The 21,235-nt window shown below is 37.5% G+C and overlaps 1 protein-coding gene across 2 annotated transcripts in view; it reads left to right on the top strand.

The window, feature by feature from the left end:
- Positions 1–21,235, top strand: part of NELL1 (neural EGFL like 1) — a 1,045,701-nt gene that overhangs the window by 779,519 nt on the left and 244,947 nt on the right. For both annotated transcript variants that reach the window (XM_058305642.2, XM_058305643.2), the window contains exon 15: positions 12,186–12,281. In XM_058305642.2, coding sequence (XP_058161625.1) covers positions 12,186–12,281 — 96 coding nt within the window. The remainder of the gene's footprint in view (positions 1–12,185; positions 12,282–21,235) is intronic.

Raw genomic sequence — 21,235 nt, 5'->3', positions numbered from 1 at the left:
CCCTTTGTACACTCTGTTCTTTGGCCCTGCCTGACTACCTGTGGCCCCAATCTACCTGGTGGTTTATTAATTTTTAAGATTCAGATAGGGCTCTTTGCTGATGCCTTTCTTGACCTTCCAGGCAGAGCAGTAGATAACAAATGATTTAAGTAAAATATAGAGTAGGTTAGATACTGACAAGTGTTTAGGAAGAAAATAAGGCAGGAAAGAGAAATAGGAATGGTCTGTAGGGTTACAACTTTAGATGGAGACCCAAGGGAGGTTTTACTGAACAGGCACATTTGTGCACAGACCTGAAAGAGGAGAAGGCCATGCAGCTCTTGAGGAGTCAACACAGAAGGAACAGCAAGTGTAAAGGCTCTGAACTAGGAATATTACTGGAGTGTTCAAGTTCAGCAGGCAGTCTGGCAGATGGGTCAGAGCGAGCCACAGGCAGAAGAGGAGGGTATATGTCAGAAGAGTCTTGGGGGATTGGATAGGGCTTTGTGGGCCATTGTGGAAATTTTGACTTTCCTGCTAAGTGAGATGAGGAACCTTAGAGAGTTGAAGGAAGAGTGACATAATGTGATTTATGTGGTATGTATATTGCTCTGACTACCATGCTGAGAATAGATGAAAGGAGGGTAGTGAGAAAGAGCAGAATGTCTAATTTGAGGGCTGTAACAATAATCTGAGTGAGATTATGGCGGAGGAGTGATGATAGTGTCAGTGGAGGTGGCTAAGTGTAATCCGATTCTGGATATAATTTGCAGGTAGAGGCACAGGATTTCTGATGGATTGGATTGCAGTTTGAGAAAAAGAGTGGAATCAAGAATGACTGTAAGGTTTTCTGCCCTGAGCAACTGACAGGATAAAGTTGCCATCACCTAAGATGGGGAAGGCCAAGGGGAGAGACAGTTTTTGGGAAAAGATCAGAAGTTCAGTTTGACCATGTTGCATCTGAAATGTCTATATGTGGTAATGTCTGGCAGAAGTTGCATATGAATATGAAATTCAGTGTACAGGTCTGACTAGAGACATAAATTTGGAAATATTCAACAAATAGATGTTGTTTAAAACCATCAGACTAAATGAAGTCATCAAGAAAACTGAGCCTGGGGGCACTGTAAGGTTTAAAGTTTGATGTGATGGGAAGAAAGCAGCAAAGGACACTGAAAAATAACCAGAAATGTAAGAGGAAAAAAAAAATCAGGAGTGTGTGGAGGCCTTGAAATTAGAAAAAGCATTTTATAGAGGAGGAAGTGATAGACTAAATCACTTGCAGCTGTCATCTGAGCTGTAAACTGAGAATTGACTACTCCATTTAGCCTAGGATGGTCATTGGTGACCTTGATAGTACCTTAAGGCCTTTACAACTTGCAATAATTTCTGCACTGAACGTTCTTCCTTTCAATGACTGCATGGTTCACTCATTCCACTCTGGGTATTTATTCAAATGCCACCTCCTCAGGGAGGCCTTCCCTGATCACCCTATTTAATTTCAATCCTTCCCACTGATATACTCCCCATTCCACTGCTCTGGTTTATTTTTTCCATATCACTTGTCATTATCTAACATACAGTGCAACTCTTTTGTTTATTTGGCACCTTCTCCTACTAGAATCCATAACCAAAAAGGAAAACATTTTTGTTTCTTCTATTGATTGCTAGAGGTCTTATTCTTAGAATGATCCTGGACACGGGGCGGGGGGGGGGTGCTCAATAAGTATTTGTTGCATGGTAAAATAAAGGACGGTACATCCTTTGTCAACCTCAGGACTATTGACATTTTAGGACAGATAATTCTTTGTTGTGGAGGACTGTCTTGTGCAGTGCCGGATGTTTAGCAACATCCATTGACTCTGCTCAGTAGATGCCAGCAGCATTCTACCAGTTGTGAAAACTAATAATGTCTCCAGACATTGCCAGAGGAAAGAAAAATCACTGTATTCGGCTCTTAGGTCCTAGAAAACAGGGATAATTTTAAAATATATAGAATCTAGCACATAGTAGGTACTTGGTACATTTTTTAATTGATATGACTTGATTGATGCATTTTGAATTTGTGTTAATTTTCCCACTGCTGCTGTAACATAGTACCACAAACTTAGTGACTTAAAACAACATGAATTTATTATCTCATGATTCTGGATGTCAGACGTCCTAATATGTCACAGTGGGCCAAAATCAAGGCTGTGTTCATAAAGGATCTAGGGAAGAATCTGTTTCCTTGCTTTTGCCAGCTTCTGAAGGCCCTCTGCATTATAGGCTCATGGCCCCTTCTTTCATCTTTAAGCTCAGTAGCAAGTATAGCCCCATTAGAAACCTCTCTAACTCTAGCTTCTTCTATTTTTGTTTGTAAAAGGCCTTTATGATGCCATTGGACCCACCCCGATAATCCTGCATAATCTCTTTCTTAAAATCAGCTGATTGGCAACCTTAATTCCATCTCAAATCTTAATTCTCTTTGCCGTGAACACATATAGAAGGCTGTTTTTCTGTCTCATACTATTGGTAAAATGTTTATTTCACATTCTATGATATAGTTAGTGTTTACACAGGAATGTCTTCTAAAAACTGTTCATTTTTTATATAATGAATTTATTCTATCAAAAAATAATCATTATCACCCAGTTCAAGACAATGTAGACAAATGCAGAGATGCAAAACCATGGTCCAGTTGAAGAAACATATGCTAGGGGAACATACACAGTTAATACAGTGACCTCCCTAGAACACAGTCATGCAAAGGGATTCATTATCTCTTCCTTCAACCTGTGATGTTCCCATCTGGTTCACCCTACTATTATAGAATCAGCAAACATTTTCTTTAAAGACCCAGATAGTAAATATTTTCTCCTTTGCACACCATATAACTGCCACAGCTACTCCATTCTGTAACTTTAGTGGAAAAGCAGTCATAGATAATTGTTAAATTAATTGTCATGGCTGTTTTCCAATAAAACTGTATTTACAAACATAAGCCATAATTTGTCAACCACAGCTTTATAATATTAATATTTTTATATCATAAATCTGACTTTATTACTACTCCCCAATATAAAACCTTGGATTTCCCCCCAGTGCCCATCAAGTGAAGTCCAAACTCAGCAGGCATTCAAGGCTCTACATGACCTGCCTACTGTCTACTTTTCTCGTCTCTCCTTTTACTATTTACTCTGCTCCTCTCTCTGATGGTTAATTTTATGTGTCAACGCAGCTAAAGTATGTATAGTGTGGTAGCTATTTGGTCAAGCATTAGCCTGCTTGTTATTGTGAAGGTGTTTCATAGATGGAAATTGCATCTACAATCTATTAATTGCAACTACAATCAACAGAGGAGATTGCCCACAGTAATGTGGATAATCTCCTCATTTAATGAGTTAGAGGTCTTAAAAGCCAGAATTGAAGGTTTCAGATGTCAGAAGAGGAATTTTTGCCTCAGCTTCAACATTGGCTCTTACCTGAATTTTCTGCCAGTCAGCATACCCTGGAGAATTCAAATAAGGTCTTCAACATCTCCTTTATTGGAGTTTCCAGCTTGCAGCCTGCCCTATGGAGTTCAAACTTGCCAACCCCTATAGTTTCATGAATCTCATGAGTCAATTCCTTATAAAAAAATCTCTGTATATATATTTATGTGTATACACACACACACACATACTGTTGGTTCTGTTTCTCTGGAGAACACTGACTAATACACTCTATATTCTCCTATTGAATTTGATACTTTCAGTGCACTCATCATGTACTTTCCTATGCATGCAAGGCCAAGATAGTCAATTTAAAAAAAAGAACATACTCATTGGTTGAACTCAGATGTTAACTTCTCTACACATGCCTCTTTTGTCACCTTTACTGGACCTGTGGTTGGCACTGGGGTTGGTGTATGCTCAGAAGACTTGAATCTCTGGACAGTCCATGTGCCAGCTGGGTCCTGAGCCTCAGCAGAGTTACTACACCTACTTTCCATTTCATTGGATTTACCCAGCTGAGCCAACAAGGAGGTGAGGAAGGTCAACTACCAAACCAAGGAACTGAGAGAGTCTACAACTGCAAGTAGGAGAATCCCATCCATCAGCCATGTGGGACCTAAGCCCCCTCTCAATTTAACGGTGGAGTGGGCATCACCATCCCAGTGTCCTCAGGATGGGGGAATAAAATATGGATTAGAGTGGATTTACTGGTACTCTATAATAGAATTATTGTGACTCTAGCAATGGAAGAAATTATATCACTGATGTAGAGACAGTGATCATGGGAGTTGCTGAAGGCAGGGAGAGAGAAAAGAGATGTGATATGGGGGCATTTTTGGGACTGGGGTTATCCTCAATGATATTGCAGGGACGTTATATATCCTGCTATAACCCACTGAATGGACTGGAAGAGAGTGTAAACTACAATACAAACTATAATCCATGTTGTGTAGCAGTGCTCTAAAATATATTCATCAAATGCAATGAATTTGCCACACTCATGAAAGAAGATGTCTATGTGGGAGGACTGGGGAGTGTGGGGAGTGGGGTATATGGGAATGTCTTATATTTTTTAATGTAATATTTTGCGTGATTTATGTATCTTTAAAAAAGAAATGAAAAAAAAAAAAGAGCATGATCATTGAAATGAATCAGACCTGGAGTTTCTTCCTGTCTTCTTCATTCCCTGGCTCTTTGACACTGGGAAAAGGCTTTAATTTGTCTTACCTCAACTACCTCATCTTGACATTTGGAATACACTAATTCACAATATAGGTGCTGAACAATGTCACAGTCTATACTTGACCTCTTGTTGTCCTGGCCTTTTCTGGTCCCTGAGTAACCTAAAAAATAGTTAGTGTCATGATGCCTGAGAGCAACACCTTATCTCAGTCTCTTAAGTTTTATAAATCTTACTGAAGTACTCTCTCCCTGTTGTACTACAGGAAAGAAAATTTTGATGTCATCATTCTGAAGATGTATTCCTTTCAACATCCATGGAAAACAGCACTTGACATTTTCTTATTATACCAGTCTTTCCACATCTAAGACCAGTACCTCAATTTGAAGATCTCAGGATTACACCAGAAATGACTCTATGCCCCTATTCCATCAGACAATGATATTGGCTAGAAGGAATGGGTGATTACCAAGAATGTCTGAAACAAGTGATTTTTGAACTGCATCGTTAGTAGGTTAGGAAATCATTACTATAAATAATACAGTATAGATAAAATAGAACAGAGTAGGAAATAATAGAATAGAAACTGTCAGAATGCATCACACATGCTAAGAGTTAATTTTATGTTTTTAGTTACCTATATGCTTATGAGAGGGTCTCTGACATAAAATTTAATTCTGATTGTTTATTGTAGTAAAAAAAAAGTTAGTAAAGCACCGCCTTAAGCCAATTATCTAAAATAATGAAGAGAACAAAAGAAAAGTCTTTATGTAGATATATGGGCAGTAAAATATTGTTCCTTAAACAACAAATTCCCAAAGTAGATGGGAGATGGGGAGGTAAAGGGGGAGATATGCAGATTCTCAAATTCTCCTGCTTCCTGCTTGGCTTACTGCATTTTGTTTTAATATTCAGCTTGTTTTAGTATTCACCTTGATGTGAGTTATAAACACCTGTTCATTTTCTTCTTTGATTTAGTACCTTTCTTGAGATAAAAACTTGACCTGAAGTGTCCCTCTCCCTGTTCTCCACCTCGTAAAAATCCCACTCATACTTCGAGGCACAACTCAAATGTGGTGAAGCCTTGCCTCTTCCACCAGGCACATTTAATCACATTCCCCTCCAGGTACTCTCAGCACTTTGTTCACACTGCGAGGGGAGCATTTATCACATTTTATTATTATTGGTTTTATAGCCTCTGCTCTCTACTATTTGATTGTGAGCTTCTTGGGGAGGGGACAACGAGTTATAAGAGTTTTCAACTCCCAGCATGTTTTCTGTACACAGTAAGATGACAGAACTCTAAATGGAGACAGCAGAATGATGTGGCTAAGATTTTAGGGTCAAACTCTGGATTCAACTTGGTGGAAATCTGACCTTTGTTAATATATTTCACCTGCCTCAATCAGCTTCCTTATCTCACAGTGAGGATAACATGATAATGCACAGCATTGCTGTAAGGATGGAACTGAATTATACGTATAATGCACTTAATAGGTTTTTAATAAATTGGATTTATCATCATAATTGGTATTATTATTAATATCTTTGAAAAAGGGAGTAGAAAAGACTATTGGAGCTGGTGAAACAAACCCATATAGTAGGTGTTAGGAGTGAAAGTGATCTTGAGGTCAATAAATAAATATTAAGTTATGAAATATACCCTGCTTGATACCAGAAGGACTAGATGAAAAGTGAGAATTCCAGACATCTGGATGTTTAATATTATCTGCTAGGTTAATCATGTTAATTATTTTAGCTTTTACCTTTCCACTATATTTTATTATTATTATTATTTTTTAAATTTATTTTATTGATTTCTCTCCCCTTCTCCCTGTTGTCCACTCTCTGTGTCCACTCGCTGTGTGTTCTTCTGTGTCTGCTTGCAATCTTGTCAGGCAGCACTGGGAATCTGTGTCTCTTTTGTTTGCATTATCTTGCTGTATCAGCTCTCCATGGGTGTGGCACCACTCCTGGGCGGGCTGCACTTTTTTCTCACAGGGCAACTTTCCTTGTGGGGCACACTCCTTGCGCATGGGACACGCCTACGCCGGGGGCACCACTGTGTGGCACGACACTCCTTGCATGCGACAGCAGTGCACGTGGGCCAGCTCACCACATGGGCCAGGAAGCCTTGGGTATCAAGCCCTGGACCTTCCATATGGTAGGCCGACGCTCTATCAGTTGAGCCTCATCCACTTCCCGTCCACTATATTTTAAACTAAATTTTAGTGGGAGGTTGATGGGGAGGTGTGTGGGGAGTAAATTAACAGAATTTTGGTCTTGGAGACACCTAATAGACTTAGCCTTTGCAAAGTTAGAGCAGGGTTTCTCAACCTTGGCACTATGGACATTGTGGGCCAGATTATTCTCTTTTGTGGGGACTGTGCATTATAGGATGTTTAGCAGCATACCTGGCCTTCGTCCACCAAATGCCAGTAGTATACACACCAGTAGGACAGCTAAAAATATTTAAGGGAACTCTCAGTAACAGCATGTTCTGAACAAAGTAGAGAATAAAGCCATAAAACAAACATGAGTGATAATGTCCCTTTATTATTGACAGAACTGTGTTGGAGAACATGACTTTAAGTCTGTAAACCAAATTGGATGCTATTATTGAACCCAGAATAAGGTCGGCTTACTCACTGACACCCATGGAGGAAGATGTCATGAAGTTGGTGAGGAAAACTCATACATTCTGAAGACCGCTCACTCCTAAGAGAGAAGCAGGGTGGGCATTGAGATGTTTGGAGGATGCCCAGACTTTAATTACTCCTCCCCCTCCTTTGGATTCTAGATGCACAGAATCAAGTTATTTAAAAGCTTTGGTTTGTGAGACTGTCATCATTGTTCCACAGTTACCAGCTTTTATTTATTTTGATTTTTTTATGGTTAATTTTAATAGCGTAAGTCATACCTATTAACTTGCTACTCAAAACAAAAGCTAAAAATCTGACAGTAACCTACCTCTAGCCATGTGGTGCTTCCCATTCCATCCTGCTGCTTCTCCTACCAAAGGAAAGCAGCATCCTGACATTTTTTCCCCAAAATTTACTGAAAAATACCTATCTTTTATCCACTTACCCATCTTTTCCCCAGGATGGAATGAACAGAGGGCAGAAATGGATTTAATGAAAATCCCTCCTCAGGGAAATCAAGATGGAGGGAAAATTAATCCTTCTAACAGATGGCACTGAAATTTGTATGTTTCCTTGTTTTTTTTCAGGAGTTCAGGGTGTCCCCAGGAACTAAATACATGCCAGTAAAACTTTAAAAGGATCAAGCAAAATGTTTTGAATGGGGAGGTCTATTACTTTTATTAGTCTAAAACTTTTTGTCAAATTGAGCACATGGTGATAATATTAGGCCTCTGCAAATTCACCTTGTCATTTGGTTTCTCATAAGGCTCATATTCCATTTCACTTGCAGAAAATTTTTCTATATAAAATAATAATCTCTCTGCGTATTAATTTTCCTTCAACTTTGAGTTTTGTTATTTGATTTCCCTGAGCAATAAAAAGAATCCTTTTAAATATCAAATCCCTACCATCTTAGAGTTGCTCTAATCCCAACATCTCCCCCAGGGTAGTAAGGTATGAACAAATGGCACCATTATGACAGATTCAGGCTCGTTATGTCATTGTGTATCTGTAATTTATTTATGCCATACTTCACAAACTGGAAAATGGTGGACAAAGATGCAACATATTAAGTCACATAACCATTTTGCCAGAGCTTCTCTGAGTTTACAAGGGAGCTACGTTTCCAAGTTCCATGACAAACCATATGATGCTACTAAGGTCACCAAATCAAGGAAAGAATTAAGTGTGCCCTCACTAAGGAATAAGTTCCAGAGAACAGGGATCTTTCTTCTTTATTCATGGCTGCATCTCCAGCATGTATAACAAAGTAGTTCATAATAGTATGTGTTGCTATCTGAAAAAGCAGAGTGCTAGTGATAACAATAGTCACATCTAGTTTGTGACCACATGTCAGGTGCAGGGCCCTGGGTGGTTCATGTTGGTAATTTAATTTAACTCTCCCGTCATGGGTATTATTATTCTTGCCATTTCTGCTTTGGGAAGGAGAAAACTGATGTCCATTGGAGTGAAGTAATTTTCTATAGCTCACACAGCTAATAAATTTAGAGCAAGAACTTAGATCATGCAGTTTCTCCCATCCCATCTCCTCAAAAGCTAAAAAGAGAATGTAGTGGTCTCTAGCTTCCTTTTTCAGTTCTGTCATCAACTAAGTAATTTTTTGCATATTTTGGGCCTTCTGAATATCAGAGCCCTTTAAAATGTAGGGTTTGTAGTTGATCAAAAAAGCCTATCCAGATATAAATAATCCACCTATACTCTTTTAATAGGATTTGACAGTGTGTTTTGATGTTTTATGAGGTATTCAGAGAAAACTTGCATTGACTTTCTTAACTTCCCAGAAGTAATTTAAGTTTTGGGTGACATGTTCTTTATTTGCTTTTATGTTTTTAGATTTGCTTTGCCATATTAGCTAAGGTTTAAGTAGTAATGAATTTCTTGTCTATTCCAGATAAATTCCATTAAAAAATGGTGTGTGCCTAGATTTGACAAAATGTGATGAGGCTAGGTAAAACTGGAAGTTAGATAATATATACATGAACTTAAACAGCTCCCTACCCCCTTCTTTAATGCAATATGTGTAATTTGGACAGATTGTTTCCTTTAATTTTTTAGACAATTCTCTTAGAAATTATGGCATTTTTTAAAAAGGGGATAAACCTGCCCATGTGAATATCAGATTATAGACAAACCTACATTGTAACATACTAAGAGGAAGTAATGCTTTGGAGCCAGAGATTTTTGCTAGAATCTTTGCTCTTCTGCTTATCCTGTACAAGTGACAGGGCATTTGATTTCTGAGTCCCAGTTTCTCCATTTTAAAATTGGATACAATAACACCTCTCTGATACTTCACTGGTGAGGACAAAAGCTACTCTTAGTAACTGAATCGAGAATAAATAACAAGAGACACCTTAACCCATCATGCTGAAACTGAGCACCTTGTATGATGGGTTTAAGTTGTTGGGATATTAAACAGTTTGTTCCTGATCCATGCTGCACAGATAACTATAATTTATTAACTTAATTTACAAAGCACGTATATAGGGAAGCGGATGTGGCTCAAGCAATTGGGCTCCTGTGTACAATGTGGAGGGCCCTGGTTTCAATTTCCAGGGCCCCCTCATGAAAAGCAAGTTCGCCCATGTGGTGCTGAGAACTGGCACAACAAGATGATGCAAAAAAAGATACACAGAGGAAAAACAGTGAGAGACACAGCAAACCAGTGGAGCTAAGGTGGCTCAAGCAATTGAATGCCTCTCTCCCACATCAGAAGGCCCCAGGATTAGTTCCAGGTGCCTCCTAAAGAGAAATGAGAAAAGAAGACAAACACACACAGAAGAATGTGCAGCAAATGAACACAGCAGACAGTGAGCCCAAGTGGTGTGTGTGTGGGGGGGCTAAATAAGTAAAGCTTTAAAAATGAACTAATGAAAAGTACATAACACTCATAATATGCCAGATAGTATTTTAAGTCCCTCAGAAATATTAATTCATTTCATCCTCATTGCACTCTAATTATTATGATAACTCTGCATTCCTTGAACATCACAAGCATCTCATGTTCTCTTCCATACCATCATTTTATTTAAGGATGAGTAAATCAAGGATACATACCTATAGGAAGCAGCCCCGAGTCTCCTAACCAGGTCTTCAGATTCTAGATCTAGAGCTGCTTTGACTGTGTCAAAGGAAACCCAAGCTAAACATCCTGTTTCCAAGGCCTTGCATTCTTTTGGTTCACTTGAATTTTTTTCTTACCACCTGTTAGTCTTTGATTTTTAGCTTGCAAAAATACTTTACTTTTCTGATATTAACTTTGTTGAAGAGCTGTAATTTAAATATCTTTCTTGAAATGTAATTCACTAGAGCCCACATGGTTTGATTTTAGAGACAAGAGATTTTATGTACATATGTATACATATATTTATATACCATTTGGTTTCTGTGTTGAACATACCTGGACAGATATTGTCTAAATCTTTGTTGCACAGACTAAGTGTAGTAAGATGCTTAAAACAGGAAGTGATATTCAAATTCCAGGTGCACACTGCCTTCTGGCAGAGGCAAAGGTGCTCCCAATTAATTGCCAAAGCTACAGAATGTTAAATCATCCAGGTTATATTAAACAATGTGGAAAATGATAATATCATGAGGTGGTCTATGTACCTGAACTAGCATTCAACTGTCTAAAGACATCATGTGGCTCTTGGAATTTAGAGCCATATTATTTATATGACAGTGGCAAAATACAACCATGACATTTTTCCAGGGTAACATTTTCTAACTGCAATTAAAAATAAAAACATTTGCTCACTTAGCTTTCATGGTAATAAAAGAAACCCTGGGTTAACAGTTGCAGCCACCTTTAAAAATGAGAAATTTTGCAGATTTAGTACACTAAATTATTTGTTTTCCAGCAAGGTTTGGTAATAAATTATTCTTGTGGAATTGTCTGAGCAAGAGTTTTCCTCCCAAGAAAATCTGTAAAATGTGGATTAATTCACAAATATTTTACAAGCATTTATTACATGCTCAGATACCGGGGGTAGGATAGTATGGTGAACGAAAGCGATTATGCTATTTGCCTTCATATATCTTATTGTCCAGTGGAGGAGACAGGAAGTATTAATCAGTTATATGTAAATGTACAATTTTGTTTTAATACTCAAAGGAGAGGTACCTGTAGCCATGCTATGCTATGCAAGTGTACAATTAGGGGAAATAACATGATCTGGGAAGACTAGCAAAGCAGCATTGGAATGATGGTTGGGATAACTCTGCAATGCTTATCTAAATGGCTTAACAAAGCACACACTCTTTGAACAAGTGTTTTGACAATGAGGCATTTTCCCTAATGAAATAATTGAGGGTGTAATAAGCATTTTAGTTGCAAGGGCAAGACATTGTTTTTGTTATCAAAATATTGGAAACATCTTAAATATTCAAAAGTAAGGGCTGTTAGAAGCCTTTTAAAAATAATGTAAAAATGTTTCTATTGCCATAATGTAAAAATGTTTCTATTGCCATGAAAGATGTTTAGTGAAAAAGAGGAGGCTCCAAAATATTATTTAAAAAGCCATTGCCTTCAGCCCAAGCCTACCTTTTCTAGTTAACTAAATTTATCCTATTTGATTTCAAATATATTACTACTACTACTACTATTGATAGTAACAGTAATAGCTGCTAAGGTTATCTACCCACTAAGACATGCCAGGCCCTGGACTAAGTGCTTTTCATCCATTATTTCAGTTTATTTTATATAAACCAGTGAAATAGGTCTTATTAAATTTATTTCTTTTTTTTTCAGAATTTTTGAATACCTTAACACAGATATATATTCCCTGTGCAACAGAGAAGAATTATCTGTTTCAATGCTCATGCTGTTTACCATGAATTTCCTTTGCCATTTTACCAAAGAGAAATCCCTTGTTCTTTTTCCAACAGCATTCTGCGAAGAGGGCTGCAGATATGGTGGGACCTGCATAGCTCCTAACAAATGCACTTGTCCGTCTGGATTCATGGGAAGCCACTGCGAGGAAGGTAAAGACCCCAGGTGTTGAATAACCTGGCTTGTATTATTGGGTGGCAATAAGGGAAAAAGAGAAAGAGAGACAGACTGAGGGAATAGAAGCTCTTCATATAGTACTGAGAGTTGAGTTGATACTTTCTCTTTTGATGGTAGATGTTCCTCTCCCAAAGTGGGTAACATCTGATTACTGCATAATAGGTATCTTCTCTCTGAAAACAGAGCTTCATTTGCCCTCCCTCCAATCTGTCTGAGGTCAAGTCTTTTCTCTGCTGCAGTTTGCAGTGTGAGTTTTTAGTGCTAATTAGAGATAAAGCCTGATGAACTGACCTGCTCCACTTATCACCAATTGGGTAGCGTCACACACAGTTATTGGAATTATAACAATCTGCTGCGTCACCAGAATCTAAATTAGTAGCACATACTTCTTGCATAAAAGCACATTAAATAACTCCAGTGGCAGGTTTATTGGTGTGCTTGGCATTTTATTCTAATATTGGTTTATTAGGATCATTATCATTCATAGACCTGGTAATATAAGCCAATTAGTATTGGTGAGATTTTATTATGTGCATCTTTCTGTTGGCAACAAATGAAGAATTTATCTTTGGTGCTATTTGGTGAAATTCAACTTTCTCATTGCTTGGAGAAGTTCTTACTGTGTGCAGATCAAAGCTGATGTTTAATGACAATATCTGCATCAACACAAGCAAGATGTTTATGCAATGTAAAAGTGGTTATGTTTGCTTCCGTTTATTTTTCCCTCAATATTAAGGAAAAAAATCACTGTCTTGTGTTTTTCTACATGTGGAATATCACACCTGATGTCAGAGCATCACATAGAATAATGGAAATAAGATTCTGCAGTCTCATTATACCAATCAGTAAATGAGGGATGTCTTCCTGCCAAAGATCTAAGAAAATGAAATCCTGTTCATTTTCCTTCTTGTTTAGAGGTTTCTCAACCTAGATAATAAATTAAAAATAAACCCATTTATTATACACCCCCTGACAATGTATTACTTTGCACTGTATGTATATTTATATCCTCTTAAAAACTTGTCAAAATTTGACTATATAAATTATTCAACAAGGAACTCAATAAATGATATTTGCACTATTTTTTTCAACATTTTTGTAATGCTATCAACAAACAAATCACATTTATTAAATAATTATTAACTGGTTTGTCCTTAAAAGAATCATAAAATTACAGCCACACATATAGCCAAGTATGGCCTTTGAGCAGGCATGGTAGTATTGACACATGGAACCTAATAATTCTTGTTGAAAGCAAAAAAATGTAATATTGACATTGTATGTATGCCTTTATTACAGTGCATTTGCTCTTAATTAGGCCCCCAAAAAGGAAAAAATATCTAAAGGATCCTCATTATTTCCTCTAGAACTGCTGTAGTATCCCTAAAATAATTATATAGGAATAAATGGTATTGAATGGTAAGGATGATAATGTGATGATGGATACTACTCCTGAGATACCATTTATTATGTTCTAATTATGTCAGGCCTTTTAAATGAATATATTAACAGTAAGAACAAATGTTAGAGATAGATGCTTTTACTCCTATTTATTATATGGCAAAGCTAAACTTAACCAGGTTAAATAACTTCTGCAGTACCACAGAGCCAGTAGCAGAGTTGAGAATGAAACACAAGTTGCATTCCTTAAAGTCTATAATATCAACCCTTGCATGTATTTCTTAAAGGACAATACATGGACTTCCTGCTAAAATACACCTTCATGTTGTAGAAGTCGAGAGAGGTTCAATTATTTGTGTATAGAAAGACCAGGACTCAGGAACGATTTTGAGAAGGAAAAAATGATTTATTGACGGCCAGCTGGACTCAGGAGCTTTCTGTTTCAAACCCGAACCCCGAACAAGAATTTTGAATTCCTTTTATACAGAGAGGAAGGGTCAAATCATTCTTTTGTTTCAGTGCTCAATAGGCTTGAATTAGCATATATCTTCCACATCCTAGGTAAGCTTTTAGCATGGACTTTATACATTCTAGATAAGCTTTTAGCACATTTGGTTTGCATTTTCCCTGAATATTTAAAGTTTATAGAGTTTGCATTGCTAAACTGTTTCCTAGGACTGGAGTCGTTGCCACGGTCACCAAGGGCAGGACGGCAGCCTCTTACCATCCCACACCCACAAGTCAGGATACAGACAGCTTAGGTTATCTATGAAGAGACCAACAGCCTCCCACCCATAGCCCACATCATTTTCCCCCCTTATGCCGAAGCTTAACTTGCTAAGCTTTGGCATAATTATTTTTGGAGCTATGAGGTGGGTGGCTGTTTGTTGTTTTGATTGATCACTTTACTTATCAATTTTCAGAGTAGCATCCAGGATTCTGTTTTCAGAAGTTTAGAAGTTTTCATTTCGGACAGCAGAATCCTGGGGCAGGGCCTCCCTGCAGTTATCCTGGGGCCACTGGCGCTCACGTGGATTTCCAGTCAGGCTCCAGATCCATCTATTAATTTTATTTTACCTTTAAAGAGTACACCTTTAATCTTAAAGGGGTGCTGAAGGGAGATGATCTCTTTTCTGTAACTGCTTCCTGCTGGCCATGGGCTGTAGTCATTGCCTAACAAGGTGTAAAACTCTTATTTTATTTTAACTGGAATAAGATGGATCTGGCATTCTGTACAAAGCTGGATGAAATTTTCACATGCTTAATAAGATGTTCATTCTGAAAGAAACAAACTTAATTAGAATTTTGGAATACCAGTTTTTAAAAGAGGACATTGGATTACAGAGGTAGACAAGGTTAGGTGCTTATAGAGACGGCACCCGTTTTTTAAAAGCTGGTGGGAACAGTATATATCTATATATCTATATATTTTGTTTTTAAGTTATTTATTTTCAGAGAGAAATTGCAACAGATACTTAGCTTTGTTTTGAAGACGCATTTCAGGTTGTTTAATGATTGGCACTCATGTGCTCTGTTAGATGCTCCTGGTGAACTGGCACCTTTTGGGCAGTTGGTTTCATTCAGGATTAGTGTACCAAGTTGGAAATGTTCTTAGTTTTAGCTGTGGGAGTGATCAGAACTATAGAATAAAGTTTTTAAAAAAATTTTGGTTTTAATTGTACAGTTTCCGGTAATTTTGACTGTTCAATAGGTGACTCATTATTAGCAAGCAAGCCTCATTTTTCCTATACATAGAGTACAGTAGAATAGTAAGTTGGCTGGGACCGCTACCTTATTTTATAGACATGTTTATTAATTACTTAGAAAATGAAGTTACCAGGAATTTAACATGTCTAATATATTTTTCAACCTGATCCAGGATAGAAAAGATAATGTTATAATTATTAGGCATATATTTAGTATAGGATAAAAGTATAGCATTTTAATTAATATATTACTTAATGCATAAGGATTCTGAGTTGCAATTAATGGTTTAAGTTTCGGGTTTGTTAATACCTTACATGTTATCTGTCCATGGGAGCGGGCCATAATGCCAATTGCATTTAAGTTTTACTTAGAGTATCCTGGTAATCATGGCTCCACTTAGCATGTTCTTCACACAGTGAGTAAGTCACAGCATCGTTGATACTAAAGAGAATTTTCAGTATTCTACTATCCTGGTGCATAGTGCTCTCTGGCACTATGGAACAGTGCCATTCTGGAGGCTATATCTATTGTACACTTGGCTGTACTGAGTCATCATTGGCTGCTGCAGGAGCTTGAAAATGCAACATAGTTTCCGTCGACTTCAGGAGCAGAACCAGAGGCTGATACAGCAAATATTTCTATTTGAGGGGTTAGTGACCAGCCCAGTCAATAACTCACATGGAGAGGCAACCTGCAGTGTTTTCAAGGCCTGGTTTGAATGCATAAGAGAGTTCGACAATGTTAAAGTTTATCTCTTGTTTTAATATATATTTTAAACATTTCAGTGCAACACATCATATATCAAATGACTTTGTTTACTTATACAATTTTACCATGGAGATAATAGTAGGTATTTTACTTTAGTAATAGAGGAAAAAAACTATTTTTCATTGTTAAAATGAAAACGGAAGATTCCTAATAGAATCAAGGTAACTTTTCATTACCATTTACTTAAATATGCACTTTGCGGTAGCCTTCACACAGGTTTTATTATCACAAAGGTATTCCTTGCTACCAATATCAATCCAGGTGTTTAGTTAATAATGACTTCTAGAACTAGAACCATTTAAATGTTTTCAATTTGGGAGATGTTTTTACAACCTTTTTATAATTGACCACAACCACATAGACTAGTTACTTTACATTTAAATAAACTTATTAAATTACAATTACCAACCAAAGAAGCATATTTATTTAAAAGAGCATTTTTCTTCTTTAGCTTAATTTCATTAACATGAACTTACAATTTTCATTACTCCAAAGATTTTGTACATATAATGTTAATTTACTTAATGGTAATTTATAAATTAAGGGAGATTACACCCAAGCTAAATAAAATTGAAACAATTATAGTTTATGCAGGGAATGTTCTCTTTCTTTTCTTTACAGGGAGCTAAAACTCTTTTCTTTGTTTAAGTTCTGAAATGGAATAATTTTTAAATGCATACTGACTACGAGGTTCCAAAACACATTACAATCACATAATCCAGGAAAGATCTCTCCATAGCTTTTTATGGACCTTCCTTTACTTACTGAAATTTGGCAACAGAACCACTAACCACTCTTATTTTAAGGCTGTCAAAGGTTTAAACTGGGGAATTACAGGGCAAACTAATTCTTAATTCCTCAGCCTAGTAGATGCAACCTGCCACAACTAGTCCCGGCCTCAAAGCTCTTGCAAAAAGAAGGCCCTTTTCCAATAGTTCCTATAATCAGATTTATATATGACCTTTCCATCCTGCTTAGTCTAATTTGGGCTCCAGGAATATTAATTCACATACATAACTGCATATTTAATTTTTAACAATATGAATGGAGCTCTTTTAAGAATTTTCTTTTGTTAATTTGATATTATCATCCTGATGTATAAAGATATACACTGAGCAAATAGGCAGACACAAATAGAGTTAAACACAGAAACACAACTCGTTGTTACTTATAATTTACATTATTTTATATACTGTTTAGCTTAATTTGGGTTCCAGAAATATATATTACTTATATAACTGCATATTTAACCCCAACAATTTGAGCAAATAGGCAGACATGAATAGTTTGGACACAGAAACATAACTTAGTTACTTAAAACTTTCATTTTTACAAAATAAGTGTGACTGCAAAACATTTCAAAGACTCCTGAAAGGTTTTCTTAATTTGCACTATGACCATGCAGTTTTACACAAGAATTTTGTTTCTTAACTAATGGCTTATAACCAAAATGCTCCCAATGTTTTAACTGTATATTGCCAAATAACCTTGGGAGGCAAAATTGTCCCTTGCTCTTTGAGAACTACCAGTTTAGCTATAGCATTTCTTTAAATCTTTTGTAAAAATATATATTCTGTTTTCAAAGGTAAATGTATCTCAGTGTTATTTGATGATAGCATCCAAAACCATAAGCATTTTATAGGGGAAAAAAAAAGCATTTTTAAAGTATCTCTGGAACATTTTTAAAAGTGCATAGGACTGGGAAGTGGCTGTGACTCAATCAGTGGGGCTCCCATTTACCACATGGGAGGCCCTGGGTTCGTGTCCCGGGGCATCCTTGCGAAGGCAAGCTCATCCACATGCCGCGGAGCACCGCTGGGCCGGGTCACAGACGCTGCAGAGAGCCAACTCAGCAAAGTGATGCAACAAAAAAGGGAGACAAGCAAAAAAAAAAAACCACACACACACACAGAAGAGTGCATAGCAAATAGACACAGAGAGCAGACAGCATGAAAAAAGCCACAAAGGGGGTGGGGGGATTTAAAAAAGTGCTTAGGATTTACTATAATTAGAAAATTCTTGACTATTCTAGAGCCAGAGATAGTCTGCCATCCATCATGTGCTATGTGGGGCACTTCTTATAGTCTTAGGAATCAAATTGTTCCAGAATCTGGGCCTGCTCTAAGTCTACCCTCTCTCACTGATGGAGCAAACATGCAGATGCTGCAGATCCATCCAAGGAAAATGTGACTACAACATTTAGGTTTATAATTGGAGATGGTGTCCAGTTGTCTGGGTTCTTGACTTCATGGTGAGAAAGAATTCAAGGATGAGCCACAGATTAATTAAGCAAGTACAGAATTTATTGGAGGGTAAGGCAAGAGATCAGAAGTGTACCCCCAGACATGAGGCTAGGCATTCTCAAGAAAGAGAAATCCAAAGTTCTGCCATGGGGTCCCTTGTTTTATGGAGATACAGGAGTCCAGGGCCTGTGTTGATTGGCATATTTGAGCAAAGCAGGGGAAATTTGTTGGGTGATTTGATTCTCTAAGAGGGCTAGGGGTTGTTGTCTGGCGGTGATTGGCTTCTGGCTGCTGTCTACGAGCTCTGCAGGGCATGTTTGCTGGTGGTGATTGGTCTCTGGTCATTGTCCATGAAAGCTGAAAATGGGTGGGTAGGGGTGGTACCCTTCCTGCCCCTTCCCTCTTTCCATCATGGTAGAATGATGTTGCTGGCTGCCTTCTGATAACACAGCCCTTAGGTGTGTGCTGTAAGCTGCAAGGTGTGTGCTGCTTCTCCTGCCCCTTCATAGCTTGCCTGTGTGACTCAGCAGGCTAATGCTAGTAAACAGGCCAATGCCTCAGTTTCTCTTATTAGGTTTTCTGACCCCTTCTTCCTTTGGTCCCTATTTTATCCTGCCTTGGGTTCTGAAGGAAGAGAGAATCCTTTTATCTTATTTTTAAAAGAAACATTTAAATTTATGTAATGAGAAGATAATGTCTCTTCTAATATGTTTTAGTTTGCTAGGGCTGCTCTAACAAAGTGCCACTGACTGGATGGCTTAAAACAACAGAAATACACTGTTAAACACAGTTCTAGAGACAGGAAGTATAAAGTAAGGTGTCAGGTGGGCCATGCTACCTCTGAAGTCCATGTGGAAGAGTCTGTTCTAAGCCTCTCTCCTGGATTCTGGCTGTGGACAGCAATTGTATGCATTCCTTGAGTTGTAGTATAACTCAATCTCTGCCTCCGTTGTTACATGTTACATGGCATCATGTCTATATTTCCTCTCTACTTCTTATAAGAATGCCACTCACATCAGATAAAGGGCCCAACTTTCTCCATTTTATCTTGCTTCATTCTGTCTGCAATAACCTTACTTCCAAATATGTCACATTCTGAGGTACTAGGAATTAGGACTTCAACATTTGGGGGTGGGTGGGCACAATTTAACACATAAAGTATTATAAAACTAATATACACACATCTTTAAAAAAGGAATTTGCTCTAAAATGTTGTCTCTTTATAAGGACTACTCAATCAATCACTTTTAGTAGGAGTTCGGGCTAGGCTATAAATCAGGATGGTTTTTTATGGTACTAGAGACAAACCCACATTTATTTATGATTACACTGCTTTCCCCTACTTTCATACAATTGCATGGACATGAGATATCCAGAATCAGTGTCTTATGAATCAGGTTGCAAGATCTGGACAGAACCAGGCAAACTATAGACTAGAACACAGTCTAGAAGCATGAGAAGACATGTTGATATTATAAAAAAATAGCAGAACTTGAATTTTTCCCATAATTACTTCAGAAATAGGTTTGTTTACTATAACTATTATTCAATAAACTCACTGGCATTCTCACAGTCTCCAAGTTTTTCCAAAGCATTTTAATGACGTGATCAAGAATATTCAGGGGAATCAATAAACAGCAAAAAAGTTTATCCAATAATAATATAATTGTAATATTTGTTATCCTGTTTTGCTTAACTGAATTTTCTAATTTTTATATAAGAAATATATATCATGTTTATAATATGAAATGAATGTTTTAAAAAATTTAAAAAGAACATAAATTTCATAAAAAGGCCTTCTTTTTATCAGTTACTGGGAGTCTTTTAACCTTTTCCGAAGGAAAATGACTTTTTGCAAGGCCATTTATCCTATTCTTTCCCCTGTGCTTCAGGGAATTGCAAATATGTAAACAGAGAGTAGTAGTTTGCCCTGAGTATATTACCTATCTAACAGATAAAAGAATAGCCAGAAGAAGAAATTTCTACATCCTTTAAAATTTTAAATCATGGCCCTATTTTGGATGAGCCCTATCAGCATTCATCTGATATGCTATTCTGTCTCCCTCTGCTTTTGGGGGAGATTCTGAGAGTTTTTAAGAAAGAGGATAATAGTTTCATTCTCATAGAAGAGGAGAAGATGGAGATACCCTGTTCTATTTCTCCTATATCCTCTCTGTGCATCACAGTAGTGTGGGGAGGTCATCAGGGAGGAGGATGAGTCGAAAAGTACCTCTTCTAATTCAGAGCAGTCAGGGGAGTTATTTAGCTTTTCTCAACTTGGGCTTTCTCTGGTTGCCTCGCACATGGTGGTGCATGCTCAGTTACTGGTGACTTCTATTATTAATGTTGCTGCTCCTGTTGTTCAACTAATAGGTGTCTAGAGAGGAGCAAGCAGGACTTTTATAGCATCTTTAAAAAGGGGAAATACAGGGATCTTGGGGTTTCTCTGAGTTACCCCATCACCAGTTGAACCCACTAATGAAGGGATGGACACAAATGCTCTTTTTAAAATCCGTTAAGGTCAGATTAGTGTGAATTTAGTTGGGGAACTCTCTGAAATGGATATTTTCAGAAATTGAGAATGGCAAAGGAGAGATATTAGACTGGAGGATAACACCCCAAACCCATAAACCCTGAAATCATTCATCTTTAGAGCAGCTGAGAAACCTTGCCTTCATTCAGTACTCACTTCCTCTCCTCATTTCCATCTATTCAAAGTTCTTCTTTTATAGGCTATGAGGAGGAAATTGTGCTAAACACCCAGCATTTCCCTGTGCCTCCAAAATGGTGTTGGCTCTTAACTCTCAGAG

This window comes from Dasypus novemcinctus, chromosome 10 (genome assembly GCF_030445035.2).
Source record: "Dasypus novemcinctus isolate mDasNov1 chromosome 10, mDasNov1.1.hap2, whole genome shotgun sequence".
Taxonomy (NCBI): Eukaryota; Metazoa; Chordata; class Mammalia; order Cingulata; family Dasypodidae; genus Dasypus; species Dasypus novemcinctus.
The sequence above is the reverse complement of the archived record's forward strand: the minus strand, read 5'-3'. Positions and strand labels throughout refer to the sequence as shown.